Below are 22,212 nucleotides of genomic sequence, written 5' to 3'. Positions count from 1 at the left end.
CTGGCGTCCTCAATTTACAGAATCTATGTCTGAAAAGCTGCATTACTAAAATAATTGCTTTGGCTTTTCTGTGCTCTCTAACGTTAGCATGTCAGTGGAAAGCCAGGGTTCTAAGTTACAGTGACTACAAGCTTCTGATCTTTTTTTTGGCACCAGGCTGAGTTGGAAATGTTGAAGGAGCAACTGGAACAGAAAGAAGTGGAAGTGAAAAGATTGCAAGAGGAATCTGGCTTAAAGAACAATGGATCTGATGGTGGAGAAAAAAATGAAAAGGGTAATGTGCACTGTATTCATCCCAGCCACATTTAATTGTTCTTCTGTAGTACTGATTCCAAGCAAACAATGCAAAGCAATGTTTCATAATGGCTGCCACAGGTATGTTGCACCTGTGTGTAGTATGAAAATATATTTTAATTACTGCACCACAAAAATTATAATGAATGAAACATTTTACATCAAAGTTATACATATTATGTCTAACATACAGTCATATGAAAAAGTTTGAGAACCCCTCTCAGCCTGCATAATAATTTACACTACTTTCAACAAAAACGATAAGTGGTATGTCTTTCATTTCCTAGGAACATCTGAGTACTGGGGTGTTTTCCAAACAAAGATTTTTAGTGAAGCAGTATTTAGTTGTATGAAATTTAATCAAATGTGAAAAACTGGATGTGCAAAAATTTGGGTACCCTTGTAATTTTGCTGATTTGAATGCATGTAAGTGCTCAGTACTGATTACTTGCAACACCAAATTGGTTGGATTAGCCCATTAAGCCTGGACCTTCATAGAAAGGTGTGTCCAATCATGAGAAAAGGTATTTAATGTGGTCAATTGTAAGTTGTGCTTCCATTTGACTCTCCTCTGATGAGTGACAGTATGGGATCCTCAAAACAACTCTCAAAAGTTCTGAAAACCAAAGATTATTCAGTATCATGGTTTAAGGGAAGGCTACAAAAATCTATCTCTGAGGTTTAAACTGTCGGTTTCAACTGTAAGGAATGTAATCAGGAAATGGAAGGCCACAGGCACAGTTGCTGTTAAACCCAGGTCTGGCAGGCCAAGAAAAATACAGGAGCGGCATATGTGCGGGATTGTGAGAATGGTTACAGACAACCCACAGATCCCCTCCAAAGACCTGCAAGAACATCTTGCTGCAGATGGTGAATCTGTACATCGGTCTACAATTCAGCACAATTTGCACAAAGAACATCTGTATGGCAGGCTGATGAGAAAGAAGCCCTTTCTGCGCTCACGCCACAAACAGTGTCGCTTGTTTTATGCAAATGTTAATTTAGACAAGCCAGATTCATTTTGGAACAAAGTGCTTTGGACTGATGAGGCAAAAACTGAGTTATTTGGTCATAACTAAAAGCGCTTTGCATGGCAGAAAAACACCTACTGTCAAATTTGGTGGAGGTTCCATCATGCTGTGGGGCTGTGTGGCTAGTTCAGGGACTGGGGTCCTGGTTAAAGTCGAGGGTCGGATCAATTCAACCCAATATTAACAGATTCTTCAGGATTTTGTTCAAGCATCAGTCACAAAGTTGAAGATATTCCAACAAGACGATGACCCAAAATGCAGTTCGAAATCCAGAATCCAGACACTCGTCAAAGGCTATAGGAGGTGTCTAGAGGCTGTTATATTTGCAAAAGGAGGCTCAACTAAGTATTGATGTAATATCTCTGTGGGGTGCCCAAATTTATGTCTAATTTTTTTATGATGCATATTGCATATTTTCTGTTAATCCAATAAACTTAATGTCACTGCTGAAATACTACCGTTTCCATAAGGCATGTTATATATTAAAAAGATTGCTACTTTGAAAGCTCAGCCAATGATAAACAAAAATCCAAAGAATTAAGAGGGGTTCCCAAACTTTTTCATATGAATGTAGCTATTAAAGATACCTGCTTTTAAAGTATTTTTATTAACTCATCAACTCATTATTTTATACAGATGAAAATGTAAAAAAGAAGCTGAAAGAGAAATGTAAGGTTTTTCTATTATGTGCACTAGTTTAAGTAGTTCCAGTTTGCTGCTTTTTCACCTTGCATGCAGTTCTGCAGTGTATTAAAATACTGATTTGTTTCCTTTTATTCCAAATTAAAGAGTTTAGATTAAAATATATGCAGGATGTTAATGTTCAAAATAATAGAAGTAAAATTAGTCCTGGCGATTTCCATTTTAGTACAGCAAATGTTTACAATTCTGGCAGACAGTTAATATTTGGGTTAAAGGTGCTTTTACTAAATGTAAGTTGTGTTTTTCATTTCTAGGGTTTATTTTCATATAAAAGCAAGTTTATTTAATCATTGAAATATTTCTTCTACTCTGCCTTACCTATGAGGTTCAATTTGGCCAAAAGAATGCAGTTCTAGAATACATTTTGCACAGATAAAGAAGACTCTTCATGATAAGTCACTAATTGGTATATGCAGACATAACTTCATTCAGTAGCCAATTGTTTGGGTAAAATGCAACAAAATATACATCCCAAAATCAAAATATCAGAAAATAGTGTGTGGCTTCTACCTATCACTTGTGTAATATTAAATATATGAAATCCCTTGACAGTGCAGAACTGCATATTCTTTTGATTCAAAATGACCCCGTCATTTAGGCTGATTTTATACTGTGGTGAGGCAGAGCAAACCTCAATTCCAAAACCCTTTTTTTTCTGTATGTCTAACTGTTCAAGTGACTAAAATATGATAAGTGTGCAGTTTATGGACATAAAAGTGAATGCAACCCATATGCCCAAAATTAATACATCATGAAACAGATGTAAACTAGTAGACTTCGAGCCCCAACAACCTGATTGTTGGTGCTGAATTGTAAAATTATTTGTAGTGGTGACCATCTCTGAGCAATCTCTGAATTACTTAACTCATGAGGGAAAGGGAGGGTAAAAGATTTTCATTGATAGTAGTCATAACTTCCACCTGTTAGTAGAAACATGTTGGCATGAAAGAGAAACCGGTACTAATGGGAGTAAGATGTGTAGGGTTTATTGAAAGTTTTTAATAGTTTCAGACTGTTAAGGGAACTTGTAAGTATTTGTCTGTCTGGAAGAATTTCTCAGAAAAATATAAGCTTGAGGTGCACCATTTCCATTAAAAGGATATAGATATTGAGCAGTTTTGGCTAGCAACAGGCACAAAGTACCATACATTATCCAACCTTTTTGGCATTGGCAAGTCCAATCACAGTGGAAAGTCTTACACTACGTCAGACTTTTTTTTTTTGATTGCAAGAAGATACCCTTTGAGATGTCCTAGAGGTCCTATGAACATGTTGAGTATGCAAGTCATATTCTCATGTTTATTGCACCAAACTCAGATCCTTGAAGTACTCATGCCAATTATTTTAATTGGAAGGGTTGTGGCGTTTGGTACCTTTTGTACTTTTTCAAGATATGTGTGATTCTGCTAAGAATATATGCATAATACAGTTCCAATTTAAGTATTTGGACATGGGTCAACAAGCGTTAAATTCAAGTCGCATAACTGTATTGGACCACATTCATTGCTGATCTGAATCTGTTCTGTAAAGTTCGCTGTAGGTTTTTTTTTTTTTTTTGCCTTACATTTTTTCTAAAAATATCAGATTTTGTCACATATTAGTGAAAATGCAGAATTGAGTACCTTTTAGTTCATGTGTGAATTCAGCCATAGATCCTGTATAATGTTTTCGGCTTTTTTTCCCAAACCTGGAAAAATCTAGGAGTTCAGTTCTACATTAAGAATCATAAAATGGGTTTTAGAATTTATTTATTTGTGATTTATTGTTAAGTAAACAGAAATCACCGTCCCCTTTTTTTTTTATATATATAAAATCACATGCTTCGGAATTCTAAAGCCAAAGATGACCCTTCAGGGTTCTAGATCTTAGGACCTAGCACCTTTTTTAACATTTTATTGAATTTATTATAATCAAGCAACATTCCATCCAAGCAAGTCAAATTTTAGAAAACTAGGTTCAAATGAAGTCAACCCCCGCCCATGAGAAAGAGAGCTAGGCCAACAGTGAAAATTTAATAGTAGAAACGATAACCAAGTAAATAAATAGAATAAAAAGGGGAAGAGAATCCACTTCCTCAATTTAAATGCTTATCCTAAAATATTAATTAGATCATGCCAGGTTTTAAAGTTTTTCACAGATCCTCTAAGTATATAAAATTTTTTTACGATTTTAAGTAGTATATAACATCAGTTGCCCAATAACTGAAAAGAGGAGAGTAAGGATTCTTCCAGTTGAGCAAGATGAGTCTATGTGCCAATAGTGTAGTAAAGGCAATCACAGTTTGTTTGTCCTTGTCCACTTTAATCCCATCTGGAAGAACACCAAACACAGCTGTTATTGGGTTAGGAGGGATTGTGACACCAAGGCTGTCTGAAAGGCTTTTAAAGATTTTGGTCCAGAATCATGTTAATTTGGTGCAGGCCCAAAACATGTGACCCAGTGAGGCTGGAGCTTGATTTTAACATTTGCAGGTTGGATCTTGCCCTTGCAACATTTTGGACAATTTTAAATGAGACAGAGGTGCTCGATAGATGATTTTAAGTTGAATAATTGTGTGCTTTGCACATATGGAGCTCGAGTGAATTCTGTGCACCCTTTAACGGTGTGTCTTAACAGGTTTGAGGTGCCTGTTGTATGCGTGTAACCTTGTACTCTCGGTGAAACCACTAGATTGACCCAACTCAGCTCAACCTCTTGAGACCAGCGGAGAATATAAAAAAACAAAATTTTTATTATTTAAATACGCCTCTAAATATGAAGGGCCTGAGCTGCATCAAAAGCTTGCATATTGTAATCTTTTTAATTAGCTAATAAAAGGTGTTATTTTGCTTGACTTCTCATTGCATCCATAATGGCTAACATGGTAGAACACCCCATATAATATGTCTCTAAATAAAATACAAAACTTTAGATTATATGAAAGTGCTGAACCAAACCAGACAAGAAATGAAAATATGATCCCACTTTGAGTTATGGCTTTGTAGAATTGTACTAAGGTTGTCTGGGAAATATTTAATTTCATTAGTTGGAGTAAAAAGTACATCTGCTGCTCAGCTTTCTTTGTGTAAGAGGTTATGTTCAAGTCCCAACTGTGAGTGTTTATGGTAGTTATGCGTAAAATTTGAAGGATCCCACCATCTTGATTATAAAATCCTTCATTTCTAGAGGAAGGGGTTGTAACGCTGCTGTTTGCAAAAGTCATTCACCATTGTGGTATTGAGTACCAAGTTATTTGTAGTGCACCAAGAATGCAAGATGGGTTATCTCCTTCCTATGTGTAGCTTTGTTGCCTTTATTAATTAGTACAAAGATGGTGATGTCTTTGACAAAGTTAATGATACTTTACTGGGGCATCAGTAGACCTACAGTTATTGGTGTACATAGAATGCAGTAGGGGAGAAAGTGTATAGCCTTAAGGGGCACCTGTTACGATACAGAGTCAGTCTAAGAGGAGGGAGTCCACCTGAACATACTGCTTCCTGCTTGTCAAAAAAAATCCATCTATAAGTGGAAGCATTCAGTTTGGTGTGTAGAGGTTTAGTTAAAGTTTAGTTGAACCAAAGTCTAAAAACAGAATCTGAATCATTAAGTGCAAACAAATCTTGTTCATGCTTTATGGTCCAAAAGTGATACTTTCTACATCCCACCATTTTTGCTTGTCCTTTGATATCTGCCGTGGGAAATGTAGGTACCAAATGTTCTATATGGGCATGACTGACTGCATACAGATGTTTAGGTTCCACTCAGGTGTTTAATTTATGCTCATTAAAATTAAACTTTGCTTTATAGACATGTTAAATCTATATGCTGCCTTTCATGCTTGAAAGATTGTAGGTTTTAACTAAAAGCTCCTTCCTAATGACCTACAGCTCCCACCTTGATTTCAGACCAAAGTGATAAGTAAGCCTTTCAAGTTAAGTGCAATATGCCATATGCAATGGGTGCTCTGTTCAGGTCTGGCTCCTGCCTTATGCCCAGTGCTGCCAGGATAGGCCATAGTCCCTGGACCCCTTGTTCAGTAATGGATGGATGGATGGAGACTATAGACACTAATTTTGCAAGCTGTATTCTGACAAGATTAAAATGTAACTTTTTTATTAGAATAAATTTAAACAAAAATTAATAATAAAAGCTGAATAGTTAATTGAAACATGCAAGTGGCTTAATCAACAAATTCAATAACAAACATTGTTTTTGCCCCTCAATTATGTTTATTTAGTAGCCTACCAAGAAGAGGAAATGACCCCCTCTTCACCTTCTGTGTTTTAATTGAAATTGAAGACCATAGCATGCCTATGTTAACAGATTCACTCTCTATTAAAAAACACATTTTTTAAATCTAGTTTTCCCTATGCGGTGTTTCAGAGCATAAGAAGACTTCATAGGGACCTCCAAAATAACACGAAGAAAGGAAAAAAGAAATGGGGCAAAAACAGGAATTGGAGCTTAGTTGCTAATGAAAGGAAACTCGAGTATATATCCTAGAACCTATTGGTCCATCAGTCATACAAGGCTACTTTAGAGTCACCAGTTGACACATGACCATGGATTTGGTAGGTAAAATGGAGTACCTTGTAGAAAAACAAAACATGAGCATGCAAATTCTACACAGACCATGACTAGGTACAGAGCTACTGTGCTTTGAAGTGGTTAGTGATTTTTTTTTTTTGGTTGTAATAATAATAAATGTTGGTTCATCCTTCATCTATGTAAAGTTTGCTTATGCTCCCTGTGTTTGTATGAACTCCCTGGGTTCTCTAGGATCCCACATGCCAAACCAGTCTATAAGATTGTTTGGATGACTTAGGAGTGAGTGTCCGTGTTTGCGTGATGAACTGTTATCCTATCCAAGGTTAGTTCTTACCAGTCATGTAGCCAGGAAAGGCAGTGGTTCCTGAGAGCCTGAACTGGATCAGCTTTATTCAAGGATGCATGGATGGATTTTATGTTTAATAAAGTCTTTCTGGACTTGCACACCAATTTTATTTTTTATTGTACCACGAGCACAAATCTCTGCCAAATTTTACACACAGAATATTTTACAGAGATGAGATTTACTGATAAAGTTAACCGTTCAAAGTTTTTATCTGGGATAAAAAAAAGAAAGAAAGGTCATAAAACAGGTAAGCATGTTTTATGAAGTTACCACAAATGGTTTATCACATTTGCTCAGTAGAAATGGACAGCATATACTGGTGCTGCAAAAGTGATGCATGTATTGTGTGCTAGTAACTAATAGCGCCATTGTAAATCATCCATTGACTCTCTTCAAAATGTGCCAAGTATTAATAGCATAGCTTGATAAATATCGTATCCTAAGAGATGCTGGACAAATTTAAACATCTGTAAATTAAAATAGCAACAGCCAGTGCTTGTAGCATGCATATTGTTTTGCTGATGTACATTCCTTTCATAACTTTAATAGACTGCTGTCAGTGCCTCAAATTGACTGATATGTTTGAAGGGTGCATCTTAAAAAAGCCTGGATGAAGTTATCCTGTTGTGTCTCTTGACAATCCCAGTTGTTTTGCTTGCCTCTTGGCAGCCTTTTCCTGGCCACCACAGTTATTTTGCTGTCATTTGAGGCTCATGTCCTCCTGGATTTTTGCACTGTCCAAACAGACTCCTTTAGAAGTGTCTTTTTCTAAAGAATAGCTCTGTTTTTTCTTTTTATTGTTAAATCATAGACTGTGATTTTTTCCATATGTTTACTGTTGCAGTTTTTGTTAGTTTGTGCCCAATTTCTTTTTTCCTTCAGCACTTTATGAAAAATACCATGTCTTCTCCAGGTTTTGGCTTTTTGTTATTGATTGATAAAACATGTTGACCTTTATTTATGTGGGCATTTATCTGCATCCACCAGTGTATTATTTTCATGTTGGCCTTCTCATTTCTGTTGTGTCAGCTTCACTGGGATGTTAAAACCTCTTAATAGGAGGTGGATCTCAAAAATAAAAGTAACCTGTGATTTTCTATCTTCCAGTGTCTCTAGTACAATTAGTGAGGTAGTAGGTGTTTGGGAATGTAGAGGAGAGAAACAGCAGTACAATGACAGAGGAGTGTCATGCACCACATGCATAAGCCCCACAATGAAGAATTTCTGTCTAATAAGACTTAATACCATAACAAACTTCTAATTCTGGAGTTTTTGTTAATGTGCAGTACACTTATTGTTTTGTTTTTTAACTGAAACTGTTTTTTAATTCATAATTGTCTTCATTGCTCTGTACGTAATATAAACTTCTTGTTCATGTTCCCATGTTGTACCACTCACGCACACTTGCTGTGCTTTCTGTAACTCTCACTCTTTTATGTCTTTGTGCTCTGCTATTGCACCGTGAATGTGGAGCTTTGGCCAAATGCGGCTTTGCTGATATCAGAGTGCTGTATTTTTACTGCTTAATGCGTAGACAGCCAGCTTAATATGTAGAATTACTAGCAATAACAAAGATCCAGCAGAAAGTTTGTATCATGGTACGATTTAAAAGGCTAATGCAACAATTGTAAAAGCTAATAATCTCTTTGATTTATTTTGCAGACTTTGAGGTACAGAAGATGAAAAGGGCAGTTGAGTCATTAATGGCAGCAAATGAAGAAAAGGTGCGTGTTTGTTTATATTTGTTCCATATCTCTCTCTTTTAAACTTTTATGAGAAATTTTGGCATACTATAAAATATTTAAATGTTCAGTTAAAGAAAAGAAAATCTTGTTTTTTTTGCATTTACCAAATGTGTAATGGTAATTTAATGTTAAGAAATCCATTTTAACTGGCACCTCTACATTGTTCCTGAGTTAACAAATCTGACCTGAAACAGACTGGTGCCATGTTAATGGCTGATTCCTTCTTATGATCCAGTTTCTTGCAAATGTGAACTAGTTATTAAATATAAATAAATACCAAAGTATTAATAAAATTGGTTCAGCCATTCTATTATTCAAACCCAGACAATTTAGTTTGGTTGAAAGTGGATGGGTGGTGTATTGGGGGTTGGGGCGGGGTGTCCTGTCATGGTAGCACTTGGTACAAGGTAGGGACCTACCCTGCACAAGGGTATGTATTAGAATTTCTCTGTAATTAACATTTAAAAAGCCAGGGATTTTTAAACTATATGCTATACACTCTGGAAACTTCTTACAGCACTGATGTCTTCTTCAAGCACCCTTATGTCTTACAACTAATGCACTATGGGATGTAACACTAAAGACCTCTTTTTCTTTGGCATGGTGTGTTATACTTTGGCTGCACCACTCAGATATGAGATGCAATATTTAAGTGCACTGTTAACATCTAACCTCTGGCCCAGACAAAGTGAAGTTCCTTAGGAAACTAAAGGATGACACCCCTGTAGAGCTGATAGAATGGACTTCTTGCGCAGTATGCAACATCTGGGTCTCTCCATCTGATAAGACAGTATCAATCACATTAATAAACCCCCATGTGACTTGGTCAGTGAGAAGAATAACTGTCTCACCATTGTCAACATTGATGACCAAATGTATGTACCTGTTATCAACCAAAATGTTAGGCTTACTGTATATGCATCCAATACTATAATGGCAAAATGTCTGCTCCTTCCTTTATGATCCAGAGTTGACACAAAGCTCTCAACATCACCTCAGCTTGTGTTCGGCTTCTGCTGCTAGTAGCAGATTCTGAAATGGCTTAGTTGTGGCCTACAACAAAGGTTTGAGTACCCCTCTATTCCACATGGAACTCTCATACTAGATCTTAGCCTTAGAAGAGCGAATGTAATTGTGCTGGGCATGACATTCATGATAAAAGAAAGTTGCACAAGACTGTTCATTAAAAAAAAAAAATAAAAAAAAACCTCAGACTGTAAAGAGACCTGGGTAATGAGATACAGAATGTACTCTCCTTCTGTGTTTGCCAGTGAAAGCTGTCTGAACACCTTAGGTAGAAGAAAGCATCACATTGAGATTCCAGAAACCAGGCAAATACTAAGTATCATTATTTCATTGTACAGTGGATTCTGAAGCCAATACAGCTTGTAACTTTACAGCTACAGTAAAGCCATCAAATACACTCACCTAAAGGATTATTAGGAACACCTGTTCAATTTCTCATTAATGCAATTATCTAATCAACCAATCACATGGCAGTTGCTTCAATGCATTTAGGGGTGTGGTCCTGGTCAAGACAATCTCCTGAACTCCAAACTGAATGTCAGAATGGGAAAGAAAGGTGATTTAAGCAATTTTGAGCGTGGCATGGTTGTTGGTGCCAGACGGGCCAGTCTGAGTATTTCACAATCTGCTCAGTTACTGGGATTTTCACGCACAACCATTTCTAGGGTTTACAAAGAATGGTGTGAAAAGGGAAAAACATCCAGTATGAGGCAGTCCTGTGGGCGAAAATGCCTTGTTGATGCTAGAGGTCAGAGGAGAATGGGCCGACTGATTCAAGCTGATAGAAGAGCAACTTTGACTGAAATAACCACTCGTTACAACCGAGGTATGCAGCAAAGCATTTGTGAAGCCACAACACGCATAACCTTGAGGCGGATGGACTGCAACAGCAGAAGACCCCACCGGGTACCACTCATCTCCACTACAAATAGGAAAAAGAGGCTACAATTTGCACAAGCTCACCAAAATTGCCTGGTCTGATGAGTCTTGATTTCTGTTGAGACATTCAAATGGTAGAGTCAGAATTTGGTGTAAACAGAATGAGAACATGGATCCATCATGTCTTGTTACCACTGTGCAGGCTGGTGGTGGTGGTGGTGGTGTAATGGTGTGGGGGATGTTTTCTTGGCACACTTTAGGCCCCTTAGTGCCAATTGGGCATCTTTTAAATGCCACGGGCTACCTGAGCATTGTTTCTGACCATGTCCATCCCTTCATGACCACCATTTACCCATCCTCTGATGGCTACTTCCAGCAGGATAATGCACCATGTCACAAAGCTCGAATCATTTCAAATTGGTTTCTTGAACATGACAATGAGTTCACTGTACTAAAATGGCCCCCACAGTCACCAGATCTCAACCCAATAGAGCATCTTTGGGATGTGGTGGAACGGGAGCTTCGTGCCCTGGATGTGCATCCCACAAATCTCCATCAACTGCAAGATGCTATCCTATCAATATGGGCCAACATTTCTAAAGAATGCTTTCAGCACCTTGTTGAATCAATGCCACGTAGAATTAAGGCAGTTCTGAAGGCGCAAGGGGGTCAAACACCGTATTAGTATGGTGTTCCTAGTAATCCTTTAGGTGAGTGTATATTAGCAAATGTTAAATAATAACCTATGTTTGCCTAAATCTTTGCCTTAGTAAACAGTTTCCTTTAAATTTTATTAGAAAGACTAAGTTTGTAAGAACTTGAAATCTTTCTAAGGACTTCAGCAACAAATAGCTCTAAACTATCCGACACCACGTGCACACTCACTCCCTCACTGATGAGCTCTGGGAGAAAAGGTATCTGTGACATCCTAGTACACAGGCATTGAGAAATTTAGTAACCATTTATGACAAGAAATCTTGCAAAAGTATTTAAAAGCCAGTCATGAATGAACAGTTTGCTGTGAAATTCCAATAAGAAAAAGTGTGAAACAAAATTTATACAATTCTGTCCACTTTGTAGGAGAAAGGAATGAGTTCAGCTTAGATACAGGTATATGCTCAGTGTTGTTTTGTTGTTGTCCTGTTTGTGTGTGTGTATGTTGTGAAAGAAAGAGCCAGGCACACAACGAAGGCTTGGGGCAGCCACCCATATAGTTTCCCTAGCTGCAGAAGGCTTTAAAGTAGAGTACAGTATGTACTGGTTAGAATCCAAAACAGAACTGTTTAAGAATGGAGGATGAGGGGGTTTTTATATCTGGATCACAGGAAGTGACATCCTTTGTGTCGGGACAGGAATGATTTCTCGTGTTTGGTCTGCACAGAGAAAAGAGAGAAGTTCAGTGCACCTCACCGCCCCCTGGCCTGGCGTGGAATTATTGTTTCCTGGTCCCTTTGGTTGACTCCCAAGCACATGTGTGTGTTCATATCTTCTGGAATCCCGGTGCTCCAAATATTTTAAAATTTTTTTTTGTGGGCTCCTTGATGTTTGAGTCATTTGTTGAACTGCAAGTCTATAACATGCTTAAATTAAATGAAAATGAGTTTGTGACTCTTTAGCCAATTTATAAACTTTGTTTATAATTCAAAATGAACCTCCATGCGCTACAGTATATGTGGAGTGTTCCCTAAGGTGGCCTCTGTTTGCCAGTATATTCAGTACCAATGCAAAACTCTTAGGCACTTGAGAAAAAAACAGTGTAAAGCAGGAATGCTTTCAAAAATAATTCCTTGAAGAGTTTTTCTTAAATTAATAAACATCCTAGAAAGTACACTAAGCAGAGAAAAATAAATCAGTATTTGGTGTGACCACTGTCATAAAAGCAGTAACATTTCTCTTAGGTACACTTGCAAGCCATTTCTGAAGGTCCTTGTGTGGTTGATGGTTCCAAGCATCTTGGAGAACTTGCTACAGTTCCACTACAGACTTTGGCATTCTTACTATTCCTGTCTCTGCAAGACTGGCTTTATGATGTTGAGATCATTGTTTGGTGGCAGTCCATACCATCTGTTGGAGGATTCACAGTTCTCACTTCACTGCATATTGTTTTTTTTTTTTTTTTAAATCCCCATTTGTTTGGTATCATCTTCAAGGTGCCTAATAAAGTTGGGATTGATCAGATGTCTCCGGTTCACCGGGTGGGTATTGCATGATGGATAAAAAAATGTGTGTACTTGGCAACAGTTTTGATCAAATCATCAATTCTATTTCTAAAAATGCATCTCCAAACTTGCAGAGTACCTCCACCATGCTTCACTGTAGCCTGCAAACATTCATCCATATCCCGTTCTCCAGCCCTTCAGTGGATAAAATGCCTTTGTTTGACCTAAAAAACAAAATTCTAATTTTAACTCTTCAGTCCAGAGCATCTGCTGCCATTATTATGCACCCCAATCCTTGTGTTTTTGTGACTAGGTGAGTCATTTGAGTTTATTTCCACCTCAGGTGAATGGCTCCTTGGCCACAAATCTTTCGTGAAGGCCGCTTCCAATAAGATTTCTTTGGACTATAGACGATACACCAGGGTTCAGATGGCTTCTGCCAGTTCTGTGCTGATATCAGTCATGGCCATCTTCCAATTTTGAAGGAATGTAACCATTGTGTTTCCACTCCTCATCCTTGTCTGTTTATTTTTGTGTCTGCTGAAGTACACATCTGAAAAAGCTTGTCTGCCAAGAAATTTCTGCTTGGTAGAGATCTTGATGCAGGATGACCACCATGTGTCTTGTCACAGTAGTCACTGTTGCCATGATGCAAGATTTGCAGGTTAAACCTCCACATCCACCTCAGTCTTGCCTTCTTGGTATGGTTGTCCCTTGCCCACTTTTATTCCCTCTATACGTCTCTCTCTGTTTTTGTTAATCGCTTTGGTGCAGTCTACATATTATATCCTTAATCATTAACATCTGTTTGTTATATTTATAGCTGTATATCTGCAAGGATCTTGATTTTTTTTTTAAACTGGCAAGTGGCCCATTACTATGTTAATATCTTTAAGGACATTCAAATATCTTACTGCTTCACATTTTGCAAAATTAGTGTTTGGGACTATAAAATGTGTTCTTTTCTATTGACACACTAATCTAGAAGACATAAAATAACCATTCAGGGAAAGTATTTCAGTGAAGTAATTAAAAAAAAAAAGCTTTTGCACAATATTGTATTTTGTGGCAAAATGGAAGTTAGCAAATTGATGGCAGACTATGTTGTTTTCAAATTAAGTACCAAAGCGATGCCCAATTTCCCACTTTCATTCCAACTACTTCACTGCCAACTAGCCCTGCAGCTGCACCTTTTTGCAGAACACAGCAAACTTGTGCACTTTTGTACTTGGTTTACTTAAAAAGTGTAAGAAACACGCAGTAGGGAACTTGCTGTCCTATATTTCAGACTAGCAATAATGGTTAGATGCACCCATTCATTTCTGTCTTGTGTTTATCTTAGGTGCATAGATGGATATTTATGTGACTCATTTAATTTAATTGTAAGGGCAGGTTTATACTTCACGCGATGTGATGCATGCTCCAGAGGATGCTCCTGCTACACAAGTGTGTTTTACTGTTTATACTTCTGCACGAACTTTACGTAAATCTGGAAGAATCCACCAGGTGGCAGTGCGAGATATTATCACGGTAAGAACAGTTTCGGCTTTGGTGTATTGTGAATTGCCTGGAACACCCATTAAATTCCGATGACACCTTACCGCAATATCTTTAAAAAGGATGTTTAATGATTACATCCATCAATCCAGGGACGTGTCCATTCCAGCAAGCACTGGGTGTAAGGCAGAAACAATCCCTAGATGGTGTATCAGCTCATTGCAAGGTGAATTCCATCACTCACATACACTAGCGTCGTTTTAGTGTCAATCTGCATATCTTTGGATGGAAACCGGAGCACACTGTGGAAACCCAGCAGGTAAACATGTAAACTCCTGACAGGGAATATCAGCGACGTGACTCCCTGTGAGACAGCAGTGCTACTGCTCCGCCACCCTGTCATCCCCATGTGTGTAATTATTGACAGTATTCATTATTTAAACAAAATTAACGATTTATCTGTAAAATGTAACATACATACTTTAATGCATTTCATCATGAAATTGATATCAAGTATAAATCTAAGGATTCTAAATGTGTAGAGAGTTGGAATATCATAAATGTAATGTGTTCTATGTGATGATCTATTGCTGTTTTCCGCTGCTGTCAGGTCAGGAGGAAGCCCCAGAAAAAAAAGATGGCATGTGAGACTTTTAAAATGTATCGTGTCATTATGATCAGGAATCCCGTAGGATCCGCATAGAGGCTTTCTTCACATGTAGATAGTAAACAGAGACTTTGACGTGACATTCTAACTTTTATCACACTGCGGCCCCTGACTTTTTGCTGGTACTGCAACTTGCACACACGTCTCGTTAATTTCTGAGGACCTGCTCAGAGGACGCGTTAAATGAACGCTGGAAACGCGTGGCAGCCATGATGTGTGCACGTACGCGTTGTGAGCGTCCAGTATAAACGAGCCCTAACACTTCACTAAGTACGGGGTCTCTAAGCACTTGCACAAGATTCCAGCTGTAATGAAGGCAGTAACAGAAATAACTAAACCATCCACCATCATTTATGACAATGAAGAGAAAAATAAGGTTCAGCATGCTGCACAGCTTAGCTATTTCAATTTGAGAAGCATAAACAAATCATGACAATATAAGTCCATTAATGTTGTAATTGAGATATGGCCTGTTGATAACAGAGGAAAGGAAAACGAAAACTCCAGTCAATAGTATTCTTGGAGGAAATAAATCCCTGTGGGGGTCCACAGTTGGTTTTGAACAGACAAGTTGCAGTTCTGGTGAACAACGCGAATATGCCACCTACCCTCTTCAAGAATGTTGTCCAATAATGTAAGCTTGTGCTAGACCGATCATTTCATCGTTGTATTCCAAGGATCCTTCTCATGGGCAGGAGTAGCAGTTTGGCACGTTGACAGTGGCACACAGTATTTATCTGCTGTATTTTTATTGCAGCAGTGTGTGATGTTATCTGCTGATATTGATTGCACATATGATTTGCTTCTACACCCAAGCACTTTTAAGTATGAATTTCCTCCCAGCTTCAAGGTTGTCTTTATAAAAGTCATATATTAAAGCTTAAACAGGTGAATGTTTATCTCTATAGAACTGAAGGACACATTTTCTCATAGTTTACTCAGACCACCATTGTTTCCTTTTGTTAAGGATGCAAAACAGGATCTGCAGTACACTTGTGTGTACTTCCTTTCTACCCACATATATCTCCTTTTTGTAACTGTAAATATTAAGAATGACTTTTTCTACAAGTGTTTCTGCAGCAGGTTTGTGCTTTTCCTTAAATTAATTGTTGAACTTGCAGCCCATTTCCCAAAAGCCAGATATAAGTGAAATGGTCCATACAGTAATCTTCAACTCTTAACATCTGAATTAATGATTTTTTTTTATGTTCTAAGATTTTGTACAGTGTAAATGTTTCCAATATCATGAGCTGATTACTGCAAAATTCATCTTTTGCAAAGGGTGTTTTGTCCTCTGGCCTCTTGGTTTTTGCTGGTTTTGGAACACATTACATTAACAGCTTTATCATTTTTGAATTTTCACCTTATCATGAATTTCATCCAAAATATCTTTCAGAGACACCTCTAAAACTTAAAATATCAATGCACTCAGCCTTGATTCCTAAAATGTATTTTAGTAATGCATTTTGTTGAATGTAAAAAAAAAAACACCAAATGTGTAATGTTTAGCACACCTAATGGGCTTGAGAAAGTTTCAAATTGAGCTCTGAAGGTGCATCATTGGTTAATTAGAAGAATTTTTTTGTAAAATTGTAAATTTACCTTTCACCAACTTCCTACTTTACTCCCATCTCCTCACTAAAGAATGCATTTTAAAATTGTATCTAGCATTTTTCTTCACCACTAATGACACCTTTGTTCGTTGCTAAAGATTCTCATTTCTTCTTAAAATAATTACAACTTCTCCTTCCCTATGGGACATTAACCAACAGTTTTTGTTTATTACATAATCTTAAAATGTATAATTGGGACTTGATACAAAATATTTCTACTGTTTCATCTCAGCTTTGTTCAACATTTCATACTTGTTTCTTTTGGAATCCTTTCAAAATAATATCTTATCAGAAAAAATTCACATACAAAAGCTTTTTTGGTTGCACTCAACATCAGAAAAAGTATGAAACTTGCATTTTTTTTAAAGAAAGCATTACTTCATGTTGCATTCCCTACAGATTTCTTGGTTCCTTCTGTTATAATAATATTAATTTCCTACAGTCTCTCCATAATCAGGCCCTTCATAGGACAAAGGTCAAACTCTTACTGTAAAAAAGACAATTATATTTTGCAAAGGGCACATTATCACTAAAAAATCTTTTACCTCATGGTCTGATGCCAGCTAAAAAAGAACCACCACACATCTGCAAACAGGGAGCAGAGATCAGCACTTTTCTTGACTTTTAGTTTGGATGTAACTTTTTTAAACAGCTGTCTAGGCAGCACATTAAAGGATAAGTTTGGTATTCTTCAAGATTTTTCTTCACAATCTATATATTATTTTGCCAAGATGTGTTCTAAAGCAAATCATTTTTGATTAATTAAAAAAAAATATGTAACTTGCGCTTGCATTTTTGTAATGGAAGTGATTGATACCAGAGTTCCCAATTTGAAAGCAAAATCATTACAATTTACCAAAAGGTCCAGTGTTCAAGCCAAATGTATTAGAGCATTGTTCCACATCTTAACATGGCACAACTGCAAAACAGCATATCCATATCATTTTATAAAAGTTTAAAAGCAAAAAGAAACCCTTTGTTATGAGACATTTTAAAAGGAAACTTGCTTTCTTTTAGTCTTCCTCTGTAGCATCTTTACAGCCTCAGGGGCCTGGTTTCCTCCAGTGTATACTTTTAACTTGAAACCACCTCTCCAAACTCCATTACTGACTTCATTCAATACCCAGATTTGAATAGCTGCCTCTGTTCTGTAGACAAGTGGATAATAGTCACTGGAAAAGTCACACAATCATTCACAGCATTTCACTATATGGAATCTTATTTTGTTATTTCACAAAGATATTGCCTGCTGCTACTTAGTCTCATCATACATGCTTTTGCTTCATTGAACAAACATGTAAAATTCAATCCAGTAGCAGGAACTGAAAAGACATTATAGGCATACATTGCATAGCAGTAGCACAGAGATGTCAGTTCTGCCTCACAGTGCTCAATTTTGCATGGAGTTTGTACATTTTTTCCATGTGTTTCTGGATTAATTGGTATCTCAGTGTTGTCAGTGAGTTCACTCACTCATAAACATCCATCCATCCATCCATTTTCTAACCCGCTGAATCCGAATACAGGGTCACGGGGGTCTGCTGGAGCCAATCCCAGCCAACACAGGGCACAAGGCAGGAACCAATCCTGGGCAGGGTGCCAACCCACCGCAGGGCACACACAAACACACCAAGCACACACTAGGGCCAATTTAGAATCGCCAATCCACCTAACCTGCATGTCTTTGGATTGTGGGAGGAAACCGGAGCACCCGGAGGAAACCCACGCAGACACGGGGAGAACATGCAAACTCCACGCAGGGAGGACCCGGGAAGCGAACCCGGGTCTCCTAACTGCGAGGCAGCAGCGCTACCACTGCGCCACCGTGCCGCCCCCTCATAAACATTGTTCTTAGTTATTACTGTATCTCAGCAGGAATGACTCCGGATACCCTATAAAATTCAATAATTGGTTTGTGGAGCTTCCATCCATTTCATTGTGGTTTGGCTCTCTCACACTCTCTGCTTTTTCACTTTCTCAGTTGTTTTTTTGTCATTCATGCACACAACACGCCACGGAAAGTGTCGATCGGCTCTGTAAACTTAATATTGATGTGCAGGTGGCCTGGCTGTTTCAAAAATCTAAGCATCACATGCTTGACTTTGAATTCAGTGCCATCTTTTAAACAGCATCTTCTGAATTTCTTGATGTGTCACATTGTTCTTACATTTAGATGGAAGAAAAATGGCGTGCTTGTTCTATCAGAACTATTTGCATTCCCATGACATTTTAAATTGTACACAACAGAAAATATTACTTACTTCAAATGTCAGTAATTTAAAATTATTTTTGCAAAGTAAGATTGCTTTTGATTATGTGGGTTTCTGGAGAAAAGGAAATTGTTTGAGATTATTAAGGTAGGTAATGGGGAGTGTTGATGTAATGAAAGGCATCCAGCCATAAGAATCACTCCGAAATCTGTAAAAGATCAACCCCACATAGAAATGGAAAAAGATGAAGAAGAGAAAGAACACCCTTTTGTGTAAGCATTAAAAGATTGTACATATCCAGACCAACCCTAATAAGAATTATAATGATCTCAAATATAGAATTGTGGATTTGTTCCTTGGATTATGATTGCGTGTAACATTGATTTGTCTCTGGTGATTTCCTTCAAGAGCTGCTGGGCCGCTTACTGGGCTTAAAACGTTCTCTGAAATGTTTGCCTAACACCAAAGCTCCTCTGAAAGCTCTCATGCAGGAAAATCTCTCCAATTTCTAGTCCTGAAGCACTGGCACACCCATTTTTGTGTACACTGTTTGCAACACTCGGCATTGCATACACGCCAACAGAAATCAAGATGGTATAATGGCAATCAAGAGCCCTTATATCTTTTTAACACTTAGATACTATATTATGATTTTTGCAAACTACTCTACAAATTAACTAGCTCTAAAATATTTCAAAATATAAGAAATTGTTCAATTAGATCAACGGCATATTTTGCACATCATTCAGTGTTTAAGAATACTTCTAAAATATAGCAACCAATGGAGGCAAAGGCACCCAGGATGGCTCAGCAGCCTAACCCTTTTTAATGTCTCTGTCTCTGTGTACTGGATCTTGACATCTCACAGACTTGACACTGTAGGCAAGTCCTAGTGATGCTCTCAGAATCTCACTGGCAGCAAGTGTCTTTGCATTGGCTGCTGCTAGCTACCCCTACTAAATAAACACAAAATACCTGGATCATATTTGGTTACATGAATTATGTCACTTCAAGATTATGCAAAACAAAAAGACCAGTACTGCTTTCCATTGCACACTACACTGTTAGTCCAAATTATTCTATCTCTTGAAAATACTGTATACATATATAACATAATATAATCAATCTGTTTCTTTGTAAATTTACTAGACTTTCTGGCTGTCAGTGTCTGCATTGAAAGTATTTTGATATTCTGTATATGTGTGTATGTATATCAACTAGAATTTTACAGTTGTATTCAGATTTGTATTCTGCTTGTTTCAGGACCGAAAAATTGAAGATCTTAGGCAATCACTGAACAGGTATAAGAAGGTGCAAGATATGGTAATGTCTGCTCAAGTAAAAAAAGGTAAAGTGTTTAGTATAGTTAGCACTTCAGTTTATTTTACAATTTTTCCCAGCATTTGTTTTACAAAATATACTGTCCATATTACTGCTGCTGACTTGTAGCTACACTAGATGGAGATTGAATGCGAATTTGTTTCACGCAGGTGTGTACAGGTCACACATTCACTCTCGTTCTCTTTATGCTTGGATTTTCCTTCACTTCTCAAAGGTGCACATGTTAGGTTAGTTGGCAACTGTAAATCAGTGCTTCGTGAGCAAGGGAATTTCATGGCCTTTGTTTGGTAAGTGTGCCCTGTGATGGACTTGTGCTTCAACTAGCATTGGTCGTTACCTCAATCCTAATGCTGTTGGCTCTGCCTCATTTTGACTAAAGTTGAATTAAGTGGCTGGAGAATTGGATGGAAGGATAGATGTTATTTAAGTAAGGGAGTAGAACAGCTAACAGTAGGTTAGCTAACCTGGCTACTCTGTAGCTCTGGGAGACTGGATTCAAATCCTTGCCTTCTCCCAGTCTTTGTAGATTTGCATGATTTGTTAATTGTCATTGCTAAACTGGTTCCAGGCCCCTAAAGCAGCCTGAAGCCTCACCCTGATCTTAAAATTTGATTAATCAGTGTCACAAAATTAAATGTAATAATTTTTAATTGAACATATTGTGAGTCATAGACAAAAAAAAGTGTGATTCAGGATAAGGACTTGTTTTTTTAGTCTTTGTTTTCATCTGCCTGTAGACTAGAAAACTCCACACTTTGACTGAAAGAGTTGAAGGTAGACAGATGCTAAAGAGTAATATGTAAGGAACAGCCTTGTGTTCTTGAGCCTGATAGGTTTGCCACTGCTCAGAGAAACTTACTTTTAAAGATTACAAATAAACACCAAGCTGGATAAAGAACCTATGATAATGATGATTATTGTGGTGACACAGGCTTCTTAAATATTTGCATTAGTTTTGGTGTACTGCAGTTAAAAACCATCAGACACTGTCCTTTAGCATGAGTCTTAGCCCAAAAATATCAAGTCTGTTAGTATCATAATTATATCTATAGAATAAAAACTCTCTATTGGTTGAAATGACTACCTACAAATACATTGATCATAGGATTAATGAGCATTGTCAAAGTGTTTGTGTGTTAATCTCTTACAGAGAAACTTAAAAGTGATAGTGAAGAAAGTCAAAGTGATAGTTCTACATCAGTTTCTACAGCCATTTCAGTTGCCGTAGAGTCAGAGAAATCTCCCTCACCAGTAAGAACAAATGAAGAAATGTACTTAACAACTGAAGAGGTATACTGATTTCTCTTTTTCAAGCATTTTGGTTTCAGTTTTACTTTAAATGTTTAGTATTATCATTGTTGAGTGTAGGTTAATTGCAAAAGTTCAGGGATGTCTATCCAAACTGTGTGTGTTTTTGTTGCACATTTTCAGAATACTAAAGTTCAGTTCCATCATACTTTGGCATTCTAAGACATCACCAGACTAAAGGTTAAAGTGAACAGTGCACTGCAGCGGGCTGTGTGTGTTGTTCACAATTAAAATATAGTTGGGTTCAATTAAGCAACTGGCAGCTACATTTGAAATGGTGAATTCAAAGTAAACAACATGCTCTCTTACCCAGATAAAAAAGAATTCCTCTTCAGCAAGGTCTTTTTGCAGCTGATAAGAAGGAAATGCAAGCGATCCCTGTTTCTGTAGGAATGTAAATGTGACTAACTACACTGACACTATTCCAGCAGACCCACATACATAGTACAGTAGATAAGAAGAACTTTATTTGTCCCTGGGGGAAATTTGGCATGGATGACAATACTTCTCTAAGTACAACTTGCTGCTGCTATGACATGTAGTGATGGCAATTGTCAACAAAACGATGGCAAGATACAGCAGCTATTTTAGCTTTTTATTTTATCTCCCCGTCAAATCTTATATGAAGTTTCTCTCTGTTTCTTCTTGTCATTCCATACCTGAACATATTTATTTTACCTATTTGTCTAATGCATGAGGAGAAGTAGGACACTGTCACCTGAATATTTAAAGTTCATGGAGTGGAGCAACTAAGGGGGCCAAACTTGGGGGGGGTGTTGGTGTAGCCTTCTCAGCGGTAGACTGGAGTGGTAGCTCTGATGCTAAGGATCTCTGGTGTCTGGAAGGTTGCCGGTTCAAATCCTG

The 22,212-nt window shown here is 37.6% G+C and overlaps 1 protein-coding gene across 16 annotated transcripts in view; it reads left to right on the top strand.

The window, feature by feature from the left end:
- ppfibp1b (PPFIA binding protein 1b) overlaps positions 1–22,212 on the top strand; it is a 197,045-nt gene that overhangs the window by 108,514 nt on the left and 66,319 nt on the right. For 11 of the 16 annotated variants that reach the window (XM_039761651.1, XM_039761659.1, XM_039761654.1 and 8 more), the window contains 5 exons: positions 157–274; positions 1,962–1,994; positions 8,566–8,627; positions 19,963–20,047; positions 21,191–21,330. In XM_039761651.1, the coding sequence (XP_039617585.1) occupies positions 157–274; positions 1,962–1,994; positions 8,566–8,627; positions 19,963–20,047; positions 21,191–21,330 (438 nt within the window). The remainder of the gene's footprint in view (positions 1–156; positions 275–1,961; positions 1,995–8,565; positions 8,628–19,962; positions 20,048–21,190; positions 21,331–22,212) is intronic. The other 5 variants (XM_039761655.1, XM_039761657.1, XM_039761653.1 and 2 more) reach the window with 1 other exon arrangement.

The sequence above is a fragment of the Polypterus senegalus genome, chromosome 8 (genome assembly GCF_016835505.1).
Source record: "Polypterus senegalus isolate Bchr_013 chromosome 8, ASM1683550v1, whole genome shotgun sequence".
Taxonomy (NCBI): domain Eukaryota; kingdom Metazoa; phylum Chordata; class Cladistia; order Polypteriformes; family Polypteridae; genus Polypterus; species Polypterus senegalus.
This window is presented reverse-complemented; position numbering and strand designations above follow the sequence as displayed.